Raw genomic sequence first — 16,971 nt, 5'->3', positions numbered from 1 at the left:
TCACGGACCTGCTCGTGTCTTCCACAGTGAAGATTGATGCAAAGTACCCAATAAGTTCATCTGTCATTTCTTTTACTCTTCATATAACTGAAAAAAGCTTTTGGTATCCTGCTTTATATTATAGGCTAGTCTTCCCACATAATTCTTTTTTTTTCTTTATAGGTTTTTTAGTTGCCTTTTGTTGTATTTTAAAAGCTTCCCAATCATTCAACTTCCACTCACTTTTGTTACCTTTGTTACTTTTTTGCCCTTTCCTGGGGACATATCTATCCTGCGCCTTGTGAAATATTCCCAGAAACACCAGACATCTCTGCTTTGCCATCATCCCTGCCAGTATCCTCCTCCAATCCACCTGGTAAAGCTCCTCTCTCATGCCTCTGCAATTCCCTTTATTCGATTGTGACATTGATACATGCTTCTCCCTCTCAAATTGCAGTATGAATTCAATCACATAACGATCACAGAGGGACTGGAGTCACTGCAGTGGATGTCAGTGACTGGTGTCTGACAGGACACAGACTCTCACTGGGTCCTGGGTGTACAAGAGGTGTCTGATGGTTAGCACAGTGGTGATGGGCCAAAGGGGTCTCTGACACAGGGCTGTACTTAGACTCTTTGTTTTAAATTGTGTTTTAAATCAATTGTGTTAGGAATAATTCAGCTGTTGAACTCCAAGAAATATTGAACAACATCAAGTTCAAATGGTGTGGTGTTGAAAAATCCTTATCCAGCTGAGTTTTCCACAAAATGTTTAATAACATTTACAAGATATAGTCTTGAACCATTCAAAATACTGTGTGCATTACAGATATACTTCCAGACGAGGGGGAATGGGGACTACGATGGAAGGGACAAGGAGGAAAGAGTTGTGTTGGGATTGAGAGGGATTATGAATTAGCCATGATGAAATGGCAAAGCACACTCGAAGGGCCAAATTCCTCCTGTATCATTTTGGTCGTCTTCTGCCCTGAGTCACGGGTAACCACTGCCACCTGCCATACACTCACAGAACTGCAGGCTAGTTTAGCATTCGCCCCAGGGGCATCTCATTCAGCCCCTCCCACCCCAGCAGGGTTGTGTCAGTGACAGAACCACTGAGTGGGGAGGGGTGTTAGTGTTGGAGGGGTCACGGAGATGGGAAGTGGCATAAGGGCCGGAGGAGGGACGGGTTACAGAGACAGGGTGAAGGGACGGAGAGTCCCAGAGAAGGGTGGGAGGGGGGGGGGGCGGCGGTGTGGAGGTGTAGATTCCAGAGGCGTTCACAGAGACAGGGAGGCGTGTCGGGGCCGGAAGGGTTACAGAGACAGGAGGGAGTGTTGGGACCTGAGGGGGATACAAAGACAGGGTGGGGGTAGTTAATGAATGGAAGTGTGTAGTATCATGACCCCGTGTCGGAGAGGTGACACTGGTTGGGCGGGCCCATGGCTGTTGTGTGTCCAGCCAGAGTGAGTCAGGAACACAGGCAGTGTTTGGGAGACGTTGTGGTTTACACTTTGTGAACAAGGAATCCAGTGAGCGAGGGGTCTGGAGCCCTTCCTTCAGCAGTGGCTGCTCTCCAGCCAGTGATCCAGCGATGCAGAGACCCGATACGCCAGAGACCAGGGGCCGGTGGATCCTGTGATTCCTCTCTTGTCCAGTGCCACATCCAGCCAATGGTGTATTCATTGGGTGGACCCCCCACCCCCCGGGGTGCAGGGAGGGGTGAGCGGTAGCGATCACGGGAGTCCATGATGCAGCCCAGAATCAGGAGGACTGGGGTCTGTGGCTCGGCACGAACTCCGAAAGGATGATGCGCGCAAGCTGCATGTTGTTGCTGGAGATGGACAGCGCCTTGTGGATCTCTTCAAGTGGGAATCCCTCCCTCTGCAGCGTGGCACAGGCCGCCGGATCGATTGGGGGGAGCTCCACTGGGTGACCTATCAGGAGCGGAGCAGACTGGAGTGGGGGCAGAGCAGAGAATTCGCCACCACCCCTCCAGCCCCACAATGACCCCGAATCCCATCATCCCCGCTGAACCTCATCCCCTCCTCTTATCCTAACCTCACAATCCTAACCCTAATGAAACCCCCACACCCGCTGCTAACCCACAATCTACCCAGGACCCTCCCCTCCAACTTCCTTACACCAGTAATCAATTCCGATCCCTTCTCGCCATCCAACAACTCCAATCCCCTCTTCCCTCCCTCTGCAAATCTTATTGCCCACCCCCCCCCCATGCCAGGCACAGCCTGACCACCCACCTGGGGGGCATCTCGGCGACTGTGACAGTGAGGAGGCTCCACACGCAGTCTGGCCCGGCCTGTGGGCAGTGAGGACACAGTTAGGGGCGAGGGTCAGAGTCCACGTCATGAACACGGTGGGGGAGGGGGCAACAGGGCCATGTGAGATGCGAGGCACAGCAAGGAGGGAGGGACAGCAAATAGGGTGGTGTCGGTGGGAGGGATGAGGAGGGGATGGAGGGACTGGTGAGGAGGGTTTTAAGAAAGCTGGTTGGTGTGTGTCTGTGTGAGGAGAAGACAGAGAGAGGGATGTGGAGGGTTTCAGGAAGGGTAGTGAGGGCGGTGTCAGTGGGAGGGATGAGGAGGGGACGGAGGGTTTCAGGAAGGGTAGTGAGGGCGGTGTCAGTGGGAGGGATGAGGAGGGTCGGAGGAACAGGTGTGGAGGGTTTCAGGAAGGGCAGTGAGGGTGGTGTCAGTGGGAGGGATGAGGAGGGGATGGAGGGACAGGTGTGGAGGGTTTCAGGAAGGGTAGTGAGGGCGGTGTCAGTGGGAGGGATGAGGAGGGGATGGAGGGATTGGTGTGGAGGGTTTCAGGAAGGGTAGTGAGGGCGGTGTCAGTGGGAGGGATGAGGAGGGGACGGAGGGACAGGTGTGAAGGGTTTCAGGAAGGGTAGTGAGGGTGGTGTCAGTGGGAGGGATGAGGAGGGGACAGAGGGACAGGTGTGAAGGGTTTCAGGAAGGGTAGTGAGGGTGGTGTCAGTGGGAGGGATGAGGAGGGTTGGAGGGACAGGTGTGGAGGGTTTCAGGAAGGGTAGTGAGGGTGGTATCAGTGGGAGGGATGAGGAGGGGATGGAGGGACAGGTGTGGAGGGTTTCAGGAAGGGTAGTGAGGGCGGTGTCAGTGGGAGGGATGAGGAGGGGACGGAGGGATTGGTGTGGAGGGTTTCAGGAAGGGTAGTGAGGGCGGTGTCAGTGGGAGGGATGAGGAGGGGACGGAGGGACAGGTGTGAAGGGTTTCAGGAAGGGTAGTGAGGGTGGTGTCAGTGGGAGGGATGAGGAGGGGACAGAGGGACAGGTGTGAAGGGTTTCAGGAAGGGTAGTGAGGGTGGTGTCAGTGGGAGGGATGAGGAGGGTCGGAGGAACAGGTGTGGAGGGTTTCAGGAAGGGCAGTGAGGGTGGTGTCAGTGGGAGGGATGAGGAGGGGATGGAGGGACAGGTGTGGAGGGTTTCAGGAAGGGTAGTGAGGGCGGTGTCAGTGGGAGGAATGAGGAGGGGACGGAGGGATTGGTGTGGAGGGTTTCAGGAAGGGTAGTGAGGGTGGTGTCAGTGGGAGGGATGAGGAGGGGACAGAGGGACAGGTGTGAAGGGTTTCAGGAAGGGTAGTGAGGGTGGTGTCAGTGGGAGGGATGAGGAGGGGACAGAGGGACAGGTGTGAAGGGTTTCAGGAAGGGTAGTGAGGGTGGTGTCAGTGGGAGGGATGAGGAGGGGACAGAGGGACAGGTGTGAAGGGTTTCAGGAAGGGTAGTGAGGGTGGTGTCAGAAGAGGGATGAGGAGGGGACAGAGGGACAGGTGTGAAGGGTTTCAGGAAGGGTAGTAAGGGTGGTGTCAGTGGGAGGGATGAGGAGGGTCGGAGGAACAGGTGTGGAGGGTTTCAGGAAGGGCAGTGAGGGTGGTGTCAGTGGGAGGGATGAGGAGGGGATGGAGGGACAGGTGTGGAGGGTTTCAGGAAGGGTAGTGAGGGCGGTGTCAGTGGGAGGGATGAGGAGGGGACGGAGGGATTGGTGTGGAGGGTTTCAGGAAGGGTAGTGAGGGTGGTGTCAGTGGGAGGGATGAGGAGGGGATGGAGGGACAGGTGTGAAGGGTTTCAGGAAGGGTAGTGAGGGTGGTGTCAGTGGGAGGGATGAGGAGGGGACAGAGGGACAGGTGTGAAGGGTTTCAGGAAGGGTAGTGAGGGTGGTGTCAGTGGGAGGGATGAGGAGGGGACAGAGGGACAGGTGTGAAGGGTTTCAGGAAGGGTAGTAAGGGTGGTGTCAGTGGGAGGGATGAGGAGGGGATGGAGGGATTGGTGTGGAGGGTTTCAGGAAGGGTAGTGAGGGCGGTGTCATTGGGAGGGATGAGGAGGGGATGGAGGGATTGGTATGGAGGGTTTCAGGAAGGGTAGTGAGGGTGGTATCAGTGGGAGGGATGAGGAGGGGACGGAGGGATTGGTGTGGAAGGTTTCAGGAAGGGTAGTGAGGGTGGTGTCAGTGGGAGGGATGAGGAGGGGACGGAGGGATTGGTGTGGAAGGTTTCAGGAAGGGTAGTGAGGGCGGTGTCAGTGGGAGGGATGAGGAGGGGATGGAGGGATTGGTGTGGAGGGTTTCAGGAGGGGTAGTGAGGGTGGTGTCAGTGGGAGGGATGAGGAGGGTTGGAGGGACAGGTGTGGAGGGTTTTAGGAAGGGTAGTGAGGGCGGTGTCAGTGGGAGGGATGAGGAGGGGACGGAGTGATTGGTGTGGAGGGTTTCAGGAAGAGTAGTGAGTGTGGTGTCAGTGGGAGGGATGAAGAGGAGTGTCTCCTTGTTTTGGGGTGTGTGAGTTATCTGGGAGCAGGGGGCGGGGAATGAAGAGGGTCTTAATGGGAGGGGTGACTGCAGGGCCGGTGGCAGGAGAGGGTGAAGTAGGGAAGAATGAGGTGGGGAGGCAGTGAGAACTTTTACCCTGTGAGCCTCCCTGTGACGGGGAGAGAGTGTGTGAGAGTCCCATTGTTAGGGCCGGGCTTTGTGCAGACTGCTGACACGTCCGTCACCTCTTCCTCGTCCTCGTCATCTTCCTCACTCCACCAGTCCAGGTGGGAGAGTGAAGAGCAGCCAGGCAGCCTACTCACAGCCAGACAGCGGTGAAACGAGGGGGTGGGGTGACGAGACAGGGCATGGGGAGACAATGCCACGTACGGTAGGTGAGGCGGGGAGCGGGGTGGTGATGCAGGGAGATGGATCAGGAAGACAAGATGGGGAAGCAAGTCAGCAGTGGGATGATGAGACAGGGTTCAGTGAAACAGGATGGGAAGGTTACACAGAGGCAAGAGGGGACGAGACAGATGTGGGAACACAGGCAGGCGTGAAGGGAGGTGAGACAGGGAGACAAGAGGATTCACGGTGCAGAGATTTGGGGAGACAGATGGAGATGAGACAGACGGCAGGATGTGGAGACGACAGGGGTACAGGGGTGTTTACGCAGGGGACAGGGAATGGAGACAGCCACAGGGAGACCGGGAGAGAGGGTGCACGAGTCAGGTATGGGATTAACAGGTGTAGACAAATTCAAAGACAGGTGTAAACAGACAGAAATTGACAGGCAGGAAGAGAGAGGCAAGGACATGGAGAGACACAGGTGGGTACAGACAGACAGGGTGAGATGAGGAGTGACAGGCAAAGACAATGGAGAGGACAGAGAGAGACAAGTGGGGGGACACCAGGGGAAACAAGTGGAGAGCGACAGGCAAGGGAAATGGGGAGATACAGGCAGAGACAGACAGGGAGAGAGAAAATTATCATTATTCACTGATTAAATTTAGTTCCGCTGAGACACCGGGGAAAAGGGGGGTGGCGGAGGGGATGGAGGAAATTGGAAAGGGTAGGGAAGTTAAGATGAAAGTGTGAGGAGGGATAAGAAGAAGGGAAGGGGTAGTTGGAGATAAGTGCATACAGGGAAAAAGAGGAGAGGGGAATGGTTGAGATGGGGGAAGGGGGAGAGAATGGGGAAGAGGGGGGAGTGCGTGGTGGGAGACAGAGTTGGGGGTTGGAGAGTGTGGGGGTGGAGAGAGAGAGCAGGGGTGGAGAGAGCTAGAGGGGGAATAGAGAGGGGATAGAGAGGGGGATAGAGAAGGGTAGAGAGAGAGAGAGGGTAGAGAGAGAGGGTGGAGAGAGAGGGTGGAGAGAGAGTAGAGAGAGAAGGTATGAGGACAGGTGGGGGAATGGGGAAGGGAGAGGAGGAGAGGGGAAGAAGGGAAGAGGGGAGGAGAGGGGGAGAGGGGAGGAGAGGGGGAGAGGGGAGGAGAGGGGGAGAGATGGAAGGGAGATGGAGATGGGATGGTAGAAGATGGAGGAGTGATGGAAGGGGAGAGTGGGAGTTGGGGGATAGTAGGTGTGGGGGGAGAGTGAGGGAGTGAGAGTGGGAGAGGTGAGAATGGGAGCGAGGAGAGTGGGAGGAGCGAGAGGGAAGAGGCTAGGAGTGGGGGAGGAGAGCGGAAGAAGGGAAGAGGGGAGGAGATGAGGGGAGTGGGAGAAATGGGGAAGAGGAGATTTTTGAGCAGTAGGAAATGAAGAGGGGGTTGAAGGGATGGAGGGGGCTGACAAGATTTCGAATCTTACTGTGCAGTTGAGTTCAGGTCAATCGAGTTTCTGTCGGCAGTGGAGAGGTGGGGTTGGGGCTGTGGCTCTGTATATTTGGGATCCACGTCAATGTCCAGGCGGGTCTCCTAGTGGATGAGAGGGAAGGTCAGGCCAGCCCCTCAACACCAACCGCTGTTGTGATATGTGGTTTGTCGGTGCACCATGGTCTGGAGGAAGGTTGATTTGTTTGGTTGTACATATGGTGACAATAAAATTGAACCTTTATAAACCCCTGTGAGGTCACCTCTCGACCTTCTTCGCTCCAGGGATGACAGTTCCAGTCTGTCAAGTCTCTCCTGATAACTCACGCCCTCCAGTTCCGGAAACATCCTCGTGAATCTTTCCTGCACCCTCTCCAGCTTAATGACATCCTTCCTATAGCTGGGTGACCAGAACTGCACAGAGTACTCCAAGCGCGGTCTTACCAACGTCTTGTACAAGTATCACATAGTATCACAACTTGTTTCCTCTGTGCCCTGACCAGTGACCACCTGCATCTCAGACACCTTCTTTGCCAACCTGTTTATTGAACACTCAAACAAACTTCTACAGGTGTACTGTTGGAAGTGTCCTGACTGGTAGCACCATGACCTGGTGCGGCAATTTGAATGTGAAGAACATTGGAATCTGCAGAGAGCAGCAGATTCTGCCCAATATACCATAGGCACCTCCCTCTCCACCATCAGTAGTATCTGCAAGAGATGCTGTCTCAAAAAGACAACATCCATCAAAGGTCCAGGCCATGCCATCTTCTCACGCCTCCCATCGGGCAGGAGGTACAGCAGCTTGAGGTTCCACACCCGGTTCATGAACAGCTACTTCCATTCAACCATTCTGCAATCAACTCGGACAACCCTTTCACAGGGCTGAACAGTGAACTATTTAAGGGAAGCATAAGGGGAATCTTATTTGCTCCGAGTGTGGTGAGCGAGTGGAACGAGCTGCCAGTGTAAGTGGTGAGTGCGAGCTTAATTTCAACATTTAAGACAAATTTGGACAGGTCCATGGATGGTAGGAGTATGGAGACCTGTGGTTTGAGTGACGGTCGATGGGAGTAGGCAGTAGTAAATGATCTGGCACAGACTAGATGGGCCAAAGGGCCTGTTTCTGTGCTGTGGATGCCAATGACTGTATCACTTTAATCACACCTCAGTATGACAAAAGTGGGACGACCACTTTGATCACTTTAAACGAAGAGGTTTTTTTTGCACTAAATGTGTTCTTTCTTGAAAAAATTATGTATAGCATAAGTTATATTTGTATTTTTTGGGTATGTTGTGTATCTGATGCTGTGAGCATCGGATGCTGCCACAAGTAAATTTTTCATTGCCCACATGCAGTTTGAGTAATTGTGTCACTAGTCTCAGGGAACCATATCCCTGTATCTCCGTGTTTCTCTGTTCTACAACACTCCCCAGGCCTCACTCTTCACTGTACAAGTCCCAGCCTTGTTTCACTTCCCAAACTGTGTCCATGCACTTGCCTGTGTTAAACTTCACCTGCCATTCCTTGGCCCAGTTCCCCAGCTGACCCTGATCCCACTGTGACCTGAGAGACCCTTTCCCACTGTCCACCCTGTGTGATATCATCCATTGCATACTGAACACATCACGTGCACCCGTCACCACTCTCATCCTCACCCGTCCTCCTGAGAGACCTTTTCCTCACTGTCTACCGCACCACCCAGTGTGTAACGCACCAGGCATGTCACCAAAACCCATCACCACCAGGATGTGGTCTACAAATTACAACAGGACATAGAAAATGCATGCCTGAAGGGCAATGTTACAATCTTCATGGGGGTTTCAATATGCAGGTTGATTTGGAAAATTAGTTTGGTGCAGGATTCCAGGAGGGGATTAATTTCTAGAGTGCCTACGAGACAGCTTTTTAGAGTCCACAAGAGGATCAGCTATTCTGGGCTAGGTGTTGTGCAATGAAACAGAATTGATTAGAGAGCATAAGGTAAAGGAACCCTAAGGAGAGGTGTTCATAATGTGATCGACTTCACCCTGAGATTTCATCCACTCGCTCCGACCGGAAGGGCCTGGCGCCGGCATCGAGACCATAAACAAAGACAGGGGAAGCGTGGAGGTTTGCGTGCTAGGTTAAGACTAAATCCACACTGGCCAGCGCTACCTAGCATCTTCCTCGCCAATGTTCCGTCTCTGACAAGCAAGCTGGATGAACTAAGGACTTGGACCCTCATACAAAGAAGGCTTATGGATTGCAACGTCATGTTTTTTACGGAGACGTGGCTAAACAGTGATGTTCCAAACAACGTGGTGGAACTGGAAGGGCGCACGGTCTTCAGGGCTGACAGAGCTGCAACAGCGACAGGTAAAAGTAGGGGAGGTGGTTTATGCATCTACGTGAATCGATCATGGTGTACTAACTCTACCATTGCTGACATTTATTGCTTTGCTGATTTGGAATACCTGATTATTAAGTGCAGACTTTTTTTTATCAACCTTGAGCGTTTACATGCATCATTGCTGTCGCAGTTTATGTACCACCGGATGCTAATGCTAAAGTAGCCATGAAAGACCTCAGTGCCGCTATTAGCAAGCTGCAGAGATTGCATCCAGACGGAGCCTTTATTGTCGCTGGGGACTTTGTAACCTACATACCGTGTTTCCAAAATTTTACCAAAATGTATCATGCACCACAAAGGGAAATGAAACATTAGATCATGTCTACACAAATGTGGCTGACACTTACAAAGCCACTACCCTCCCCCACCTGGGACAGTGGGACCATCTTTCATTGTTTCTGATTCACAAGTATAGCCCGGTCATTAAACGTGTGAAATGCACAATGAAGACTGTTACGATCTGGCTGGAGGGTGCTGACTCTGCTCTTCAGCACCAATTCCAGCACACAGACTGGAGCGTGTTTGCTGCCCATGCCACCACAGACTCTCAGATTAACACTGATTTATATACCAACTCTGTCCTTGAGCACATCAACAAGTGTGTAGATAGAGTGACATCACAAAAACAAACAAAAGTTTTCCCCAATCAGAAACCATGGATGAACAGAAAAGTTTACCTCCTGCTCAAAGCCAGAGATTCAGCCTTCAGGTCTGGAGACCGGGAGACTTACAGCTCAGCCAGGGCCAACCTGAGGAGGGGAATCTCTCAGGCTAAACACATATACAAACAGAGAATCGAGGAGCATTTCAACTCCTCAGAGAACTGGCGCATGTGGCAAGGCATACAGGTCATTACAGACTTCAAATCACCTAGTACTGTGCCCCCTTCCAGCTCTGCTACCCTCCCTGATGAGCTCAATTACTTCTACGCTCGCTTTGACCAAGAAAACAAGGAGGTCACCCTCAAAGCGGATCTCCCACCTGGTGAACTGGCTCTCTCACTTTCCACCTCCGATGTTTGCGCCACCCTGAGCAGGGTGAATGTACGGAAGGCAGCTGGTCTGGATGGAATACCTGGCCGTGTGCTCAGAGTCTGAGCAGGGCAGTTGGCTGGGGTCTTCATGGACATTTTTAATCTGTCCCTGGTCTAGGCAGTTGTCTCCATAAGCTTCAAGATCACCACCATTGTTCCAGTGCCGAGGCATTCCACTGCCACGGGCCTGAATGACTTCCGCCCAGTTACACTCATCCCCATCATTGCAAAGTGCTTTGAGAGACTGGTTCTATCACATCTGAAATCCTGTCTGCCCTCTACACTGGACCCCCATCAATTTGCCTAACACACCAACAGGTCAACAGAGGATGCCATCTCCACGGCACTTCACTCTGCCCTGACTCACCTGCACAGCCCCAACTCTTACGTCAGAATGCTGTTCATTGACTTTAGTTCAGCATTCAATACTGTGATCCCCTCCAAGCTGATCACCAAACTTCGCCAGCTTGGTATCAGCTCATCTCTCTGCAATTGGACCTTGAACCTACTGACTAACAGACCCCAATCAGTTAAGTTAGACAACCTCTCCTCCTCCACTCTCACCCTGAACACCGGCGTGCCTCAAGGCTGTGTGCTGAACCCTCTTCTGTACTCCCATTTCACCTATGACTGCACTCCTATACATGGTTCTAACTCCAGAATCAAGTTCGCAGACATCACCACAGTGGTTGGCCTGATCAGAGGGGATGATGAGACGGCCTACAGGGATGAGGTCTAGCACCTGGCCGCGTGGTGTGCCGACAACAACCTGGCCTTTAACACCCAGAAGACCAAGGAGATCATTGTGGACTTCAGGCATGCTGGGAGCCACACTCATGTCCCCATCTACATCAACGGAGCTGTAGTGGAGCGTGAATCAAGCTTCAAATTCCTTGGTGTCCACCTTTCTGAGGATCTCACCTGGTCCCTGGACTCCTCCATCCTGCTGAAAAAGGTGCAACAGCGCCTTTATTTCCTGCAGAGCATCAAAAAACCTCACCGCTGTCCCAGAATACTGACGGACTTTTACCGCTGTGCCATTGAGAGCATACTCACCAACTGCATCTCAGTGTGGTATGGCAATTGTCCTGTATTGGACTGCAAAGCACTCCAGCGGGTGAAAACTGCCCAGCGGATTATCAGCACCCAATTCCCCACCATTGAGAACATCTACCATAAACGCTGCCTGGGCAGGGTGAAAAGCATTATCAAGGATGCATCTCACCCTAACCATGGACTTTTTACTCTCCTCCCATCCAGTAGGCGCTACAGGAGCCTCTGCTCCCACACCAGCAGACACAGGAAGAGCTTCTTCCCTGAGGCTGTGACCCTGCTGAACCTCACATCACAACGCTAAGCAGTATTGCACCCATATTGTACTGTCTCCGTACTTTTATATTTGTGTGCTGTAGCATTTACTTTTTATTCGCAGTTATTTTGTAAATAACACTATTCTTTGCATTTCTGGTCAGATGCTAACTGCATTTCATTGGCTTTTTATCTGTACTTGGCACAGTGACAATAAAGTTGCATCTAATCTAATCTAATTTGAGAAGGAGAAGCTAAAGTCAGATGTATCACTGTTACAGTGGAATAAATGTAATTACAAAAGCTTGAGAAAGGAGTTGGCCAGAATTGATTGTAAAAGAACATTGACAGAGGTGATGGCAGAGCAACCTAGAAGCAACTTGGAAGTCAAGTCAAGTTTATTTATAAAGCACATTTAAAAATAATCCATGTTGACCAAAGTGCTGTACAATCCATAACAGGTTGCTAAAATTACAAATACAAGAAACACAGATATACACAACAAGGCACACAACTTATAGGCACAAAATAAACAACACATGAGCCTAAGCACAAGCCAAAAAATCAGCCACATCAGGAAGACTTAAACACTAGAAGGCACAAGTTATATACATCCCAAAGAGGAAGAAGTATTCAGAAGGAAAGATGACACAACTATGGCTAACAAGAGAGTCAAAGCCAACATAAAGGCCAAAGAACGGTCATATAATAGAGCAAATATTTGTGAGAAGTTAGAGGATTGGGATACTTTAAGAACCCAACAGGAGGTAAATAAAAAAAGTAATTAAGAAGGTAAAGTTGGAATACAAAAGAAAGTTATCCAATAATATTAAAGTGGATACCAGAAGTTTCTTCAGATATATAAATTGTAAAAGAGAGATGAGCATGGATATCAGACCTCTGGACAAAAAAAAAGATGCTGGAGAGGTAGTAATGTGGAACAGTGGTCTAACCAACAAACTGATTAAATATTTTGGCAGCATTCTTCACTGTGGAAGGCACTTGCAGTATGTTGGAAGTTCCAGGTGTAAGGGGTCATGGATTATGTAAAGTTACTATAACTGGCATAACTAAAAAGAAAGTTCTTGGGAAACTGAAAGGTCTGAAGGTAGATAAGGCACTTGGACCAGATGGTGTACACGTCAGGGTTCTGGAGGAGGTAGCTGAAGAGATTGTGGAGGCATTAGTAATGATCTTTCAAGAATCACTAGATTCTGGAATGGTTCCAAAAGACTGGAAAATTCCACACTTCAAGAAGGGAGAAAGGCAAAAAAAAAAGGAAACTACAGGCCAATTAATTTGACCTCAGTGGTTGGGAAGATTTTGGAGTTGATTATTCAATAGGAGGTCTCAGGCTACCTAGAGGCACATGATAAAATAAGCCGTAGTCAGCATGGTTTCCACAAGGGAAAATCTTGCCTAACAAATCTGTTGGAAACAAAGAAATAACAAGCGGGATAGACAAAGGAGAATCAGTTGATGTTGTGTACTTGGATTTTCAGAAGGTCTTTGACTAGGTGCCACACGTGAGGCTGCTTACAAACTAGGAGCCCATGGGATTAGAGGAAAGATTCTAGCATAGATAAAGCAGAAGCAAATTAGCAGAAGGCAAAGAGTGAGAATAAAGGGAGCCTTTTCTGACTGGCTGCAGTGACTAGTGGTGTTCCACAGGAGTCAGTGTTGGGACCGATTTTTTAATGTTATATGCCAATCATTTGGATGATATGAAGAGAGGTGGAGGGGAAGGTAGTTTTGAAGAAGTTGAGAGGCTAGAGAAGGACTTAGATTGGGAGCATGGGCAAAGAAATGGCGGATGGACCACAGTGTCGGAAAGTGTACGGTAATGAACTTTGGAAGACAACATGAAACGGTTGACTATTTTCTAAATGGAGAGAAAATACAAAAATATGAGGCACAAAGGGACTTGGAAGTTCTTGTAAACACGAGAAAATCTGCACATGCTGGAAATTCAAGCAACAGACACAAAATGCTGGTGGAACGCAGCAGGCCAGACAGCATTCCTTCTCGACCCGAAACGTCGACTGTGCTTCTTCCTATGGATGCTGTCTGGCCTGCTGCGTTCCACCAGCATTTTGTGTGTGTTGCTGGAAGTTCTTGTGCAGGATTCCCTGAAGGTTAATTTGTAGTTTGAGTCTGTAGTGAGGAAGGCAAATGTGATGTTAACATTCATTTCAAGAGGACTAGAATGAAAAAGCCAGGACGTAATATTGAGAATTTATAAAGCACTGGTGAGGTCTCACTTGGAGTATTGTGAGCAATATTGGACCCCTTATCATAGAAAGGATGTGCTGAGACTGAAGAAGGTTCAAAAGAGTTCAACAGAAATGATTCCAGGATTAAATGGTGTGTCATGTACAGATTGTTTGATGGCTCTTCACTGGAATTCAGAAGAACGAGGGGTCACCTCATTGAAGCCTACCAAATGATGAAAAGCTTTCACAGAGCAGATGTGGAAAGGATGTTTCCTATAATGGAACAGTCTAAGACCAGAGGACACAGCCTCAGAATAGAGGAGCGTCCTTTTAAAATGGAGCTGAGGAGAAATTTCTTGAGCTGGAAGTTGGTGAATCTGTGAATTCATTGCCACAGGCAGCTGTTGAGGTCAAGTCTGTACGTATATTTAATGCAGAGGTTGAAAAATTGTTGATTGGCCAGCACATGAAGAGATACAGGGAGAAGGCAGGATATTAGGGCCGAGAGGAAAATTGGATAAGTCATGATGAAATGGTAGAGTAGACTCGATAGGCAAATGGCCTAATTCTGCTCCTATATATTACGGTGTTATGATGTCACCTCTCAACCTCAAAGACCTTCTATACACTCCACCACACCACCCAGGGTGGTGTCATCTGTAACATACCGACCACATCACCAATACCCATCACCACCCCTCATCCTTACCCCTACCTCCTTACGCCCGCCACTCCTTGCCCTCACCCTCTCCATCCTCCCTCCTCAAACCTATCTCTATACCTCCCTGCTCACCCCTTCCCCGATACCCTTCCTCCTCAGCTCCTCCCTCCTCACTCAAACCACTCCTCCTGAGGCCCTACCCATCCTTCACTGCCACCCCCCTGAGCTTTCTTCACCCTCACCGCTGCTACGTGCCGGCGCTCAGCGCCCCTGCGGCCAAGGAGGTCCCAGGCAGTCATCTCGGTGCCCTGGCGATGCCCGGCTCCTCTCCCGGAAATGGGAACCCTTGGCAGGGGACGGTTCTTCATCCGCTCCTGGATCACCGTGGCCGGCACTTTTGGACTGGCCTGAGGGGCAGAGAGGAAGAGGGTGAGGCAGACGTAGGAGGAGGGTGTAGAGGGGGGTGGTGGAGGGGGGAGAAGGGTGTAGGGGAAAAGGGGTGGGGAGGAGGGGCAAGTGGGAGAGGGGGAGTGGGGTGGTAGGGGTTGGGGGGGTAGGAGATGATGTTGAGAAGAGAAAAGGGAAGGTGAGGGTGATGAGAAGACAAGGGACAGTGGGTATGAATGGAGGAGAGTGGAATGAGGAAGAGGATGTGGTAGAAGAGCATGTTGGAGAGGATGAGCGGTGAGGGGGTGGGAAATGAAAAGGAAGGGATATTTGGGGGTAGGTGAATGGGTTAGCATTAGGAAGATATGGGGGAGGTGAAGTGAGAGAGAGGGGAGGGGTTGAGAGAGACTTAAATGTTTGTTTCTTCTGGTACATACCCTCCTGATCCTGTTCTCCCTTCCCTCCCCACACCCTCTTTCCTTCCCCTTCCACCCTCTCTCCCTCCTCCCACCCTCCTCCCTATTCTTCCTTTGTCACCTCCCCCTCCCCATGCGTAGCTGTGGGCAGTCACAGACAAGGAGACAGTGGGAGGGTGGGGAAGAAGTTCAGAGTGCAGAACTCTGAAATCCTTTCCCCTGCCCTCGGAGAGATCCTCCTATTACACTCCCAAACTTCCTACTGAGACCTCACCACTCCCCTGTCCCATGGGTAAGGCAGGGTGAAGGTGAGTCGGGGTACAGATTCAGGGGAATAGAGTCGTGGGAGTTGGGTGTTGGAGTTGGTCTTGGGGAGGAGAGGGATGGTTTGGGATCCAAGGAGAAGGTGGGGCCGAGAGTGTGAGGTGTCCCGGGGAACTGAGGGTGCAAGAGGAGATGGGTGAGGGGTCCCATGGTGAGGTATTGACCTTACCTGGGGCACAGTGGGTGGACTGCCGAACCTGCGGCAGGGAGGTTGAGGGACACGGCCGTTACCCTGGGAACCCGACAGGTCAGTCCGTGGTGGGACAGGGGGACAAGCAGGCGGGGTCTCCGGGTGGTCTCGGTTCTCCTGTGGGGTGAGCAGAGAAAGGAGTGTCAGATCATAGAATGTGGACCAGTACTGTACAGGAACAGGCCCCTTACCCACAGGACCAGGCCCTTCAGCCCACAGGGACTGTGCTGAAAACATTGCCAAATTAAACTAATCCCGACAGTCTGCACGAGTCCATTTCCCTCCATCCATACGACCAGAAGACATAGGAGCAGAATTAGGCCATTGAACCCAGCGTGTCTGCCTCACTATTCCATCATGGCTGATATATTATATGTCTCAAAGCCATTCTCCTGCCTTCTCCCTGTAATGTCTGATGCCCTGACTAATCAAGAACCTATTAACCTCCAGTTTAGATATACTGAAAAACTTGGCCTCCATAGCCATCTGTGGCAATGAATTCCAAAAATTTGTCATACTTGTTCTCATTCCTCAACTCTGTTCGAAGGAGACGTCCTTGTATTTTGAGCCTTTACCCTCTGGCCGAGACGCTCCCACTGTTGGAGGCATCCTCTCCATGTCTGTTATCTACATATTTCAATATTTGATGTTTTGATGAGTCCCACCCACTTTATTCTTCTGAAGTCCAGTGCGTGTAGGCCCAGAGCAATCATACATTAACCCGTCCATTCTTTGGTCATTCCTGCAAACCTCCTCTGGACCCCCTCCAATGGCAGTACATCTTTTCTCAGATACGGGACCCAAAACTTGTCACAATACTCCAAGTGCAGTCTGAACAATGCTTTATAAAGCCTCAGCATCACAATCTTGCTCTCACATTCTAGTCCTCTTGAAATGAATGCTAACATTGCATTTGCATTCCTTACCACCAACTCAACCTGCAAGTTAACCTGCAGGGAATCCTGCATGAGGACTCCCAAGTCCCTTTGCACATCCAATTTCTCACAATAGTCTACATAATTACTCATTGTACTTGCCTTCAACACTATCTGCCCCTCCACCTACCTTCATATCATCTGCAAACTTGGATAAAAGTCACCACTTCTGTCATCCAGATCATTTGCATATAACATAAAAAGAAATGGTTCCAACACTGAACTCTGTGGAATACCACTAGTCACCAGTAGCCAGCCAGTAAAGGTTCCCTTTACTCTCACTCTTTGCTTCCTGCCAATCAGCCAATGTTCTATCCATGCCAGTATATACGATAGGCTCTTATCTTGTTTAGCAGCTTCGTGTGTGGTACCTTGTCAAAGGCTTCCTGAAAATCAAAGTAAACAACACCATTGACTCTGCTTTGTCTATTGTGCCTCTTGTTTTCCTTGAAGAAGGCAAACAGATCTGTCACACAAGACTTTCTGTTGAAGGAAGCCATGCTGACTTCAGCTTATTTTATCAAAACCACATCTTTAATAA

The 16,971-nt window shown here is 50.6% G+C and overlaps 1 protein-coding gene across 5 annotated transcripts in view; it reads right to left on the bottom strand.

Moving 5' to 3' along the window:
• Positions 1 to 764: 764 nt before the first annotated feature.
• cblc (Cbl proto-oncogene C, E3 ubiquitin protein ligase) overlaps positions 765 to 16,971 on the bottom strand; it is a 115,946-nt gene continuing 99,739 nt past the window's right edge. Inside the window, exons 9-14 of one of the 5 annotated variants that reach the window (XM_063056670.1) lie at positions 15,475 to 15,612; positions 14,421 to 14,585; positions 6,569 to 6,675; positions 4,916 to 5,074; positions 2,241 to 2,299; positions 768 to 1,916 (exon numbers count right to left, since the gene is read on the bottom strand). In XM_063056670.1, the coding sequence (XP_062912740.1) occupies positions 1,744 to 1,916; positions 2,241 to 2,299; positions 4,916 to 5,074; positions 6,569 to 6,675; positions 14,421 to 14,585; positions 15,475 to 15,612 (801 nt within the window). In that variant the 3' untranslated portion in view covers positions 768 to 1,743. Of the gene's footprint in view, positions 1,917 to 2,240; positions 2,300 to 4,915; positions 5,075 to 6,568; positions 6,676 to 10,747; positions 10,943 to 14,420; positions 14,586 to 15,474; positions 15,613 to 16,971 lie in introns of those variants that run through there. The other 4 variants (XM_063056671.1, XM_063056672.1, XM_063056673.1 and 1 more) reach the window with 4 other exon arrangements.

This window comes from Mobula hypostoma, chromosome 8 (genome assembly GCF_963921235.1).
Source record: "Mobula hypostoma chromosome 8, sMobHyp1.1, whole genome shotgun sequence".
In the NCBI taxonomy this organism is placed as follows: Eukaryota; Metazoa; Chordata; class Chondrichthyes; order Myliobatiformes; family Myliobatidae; genus Mobula; species Mobula hypostoma.
The sequence above is the reverse complement of the archived record's forward strand: the minus strand, read 5'-3'. Positions and strand labels throughout refer to the sequence as shown.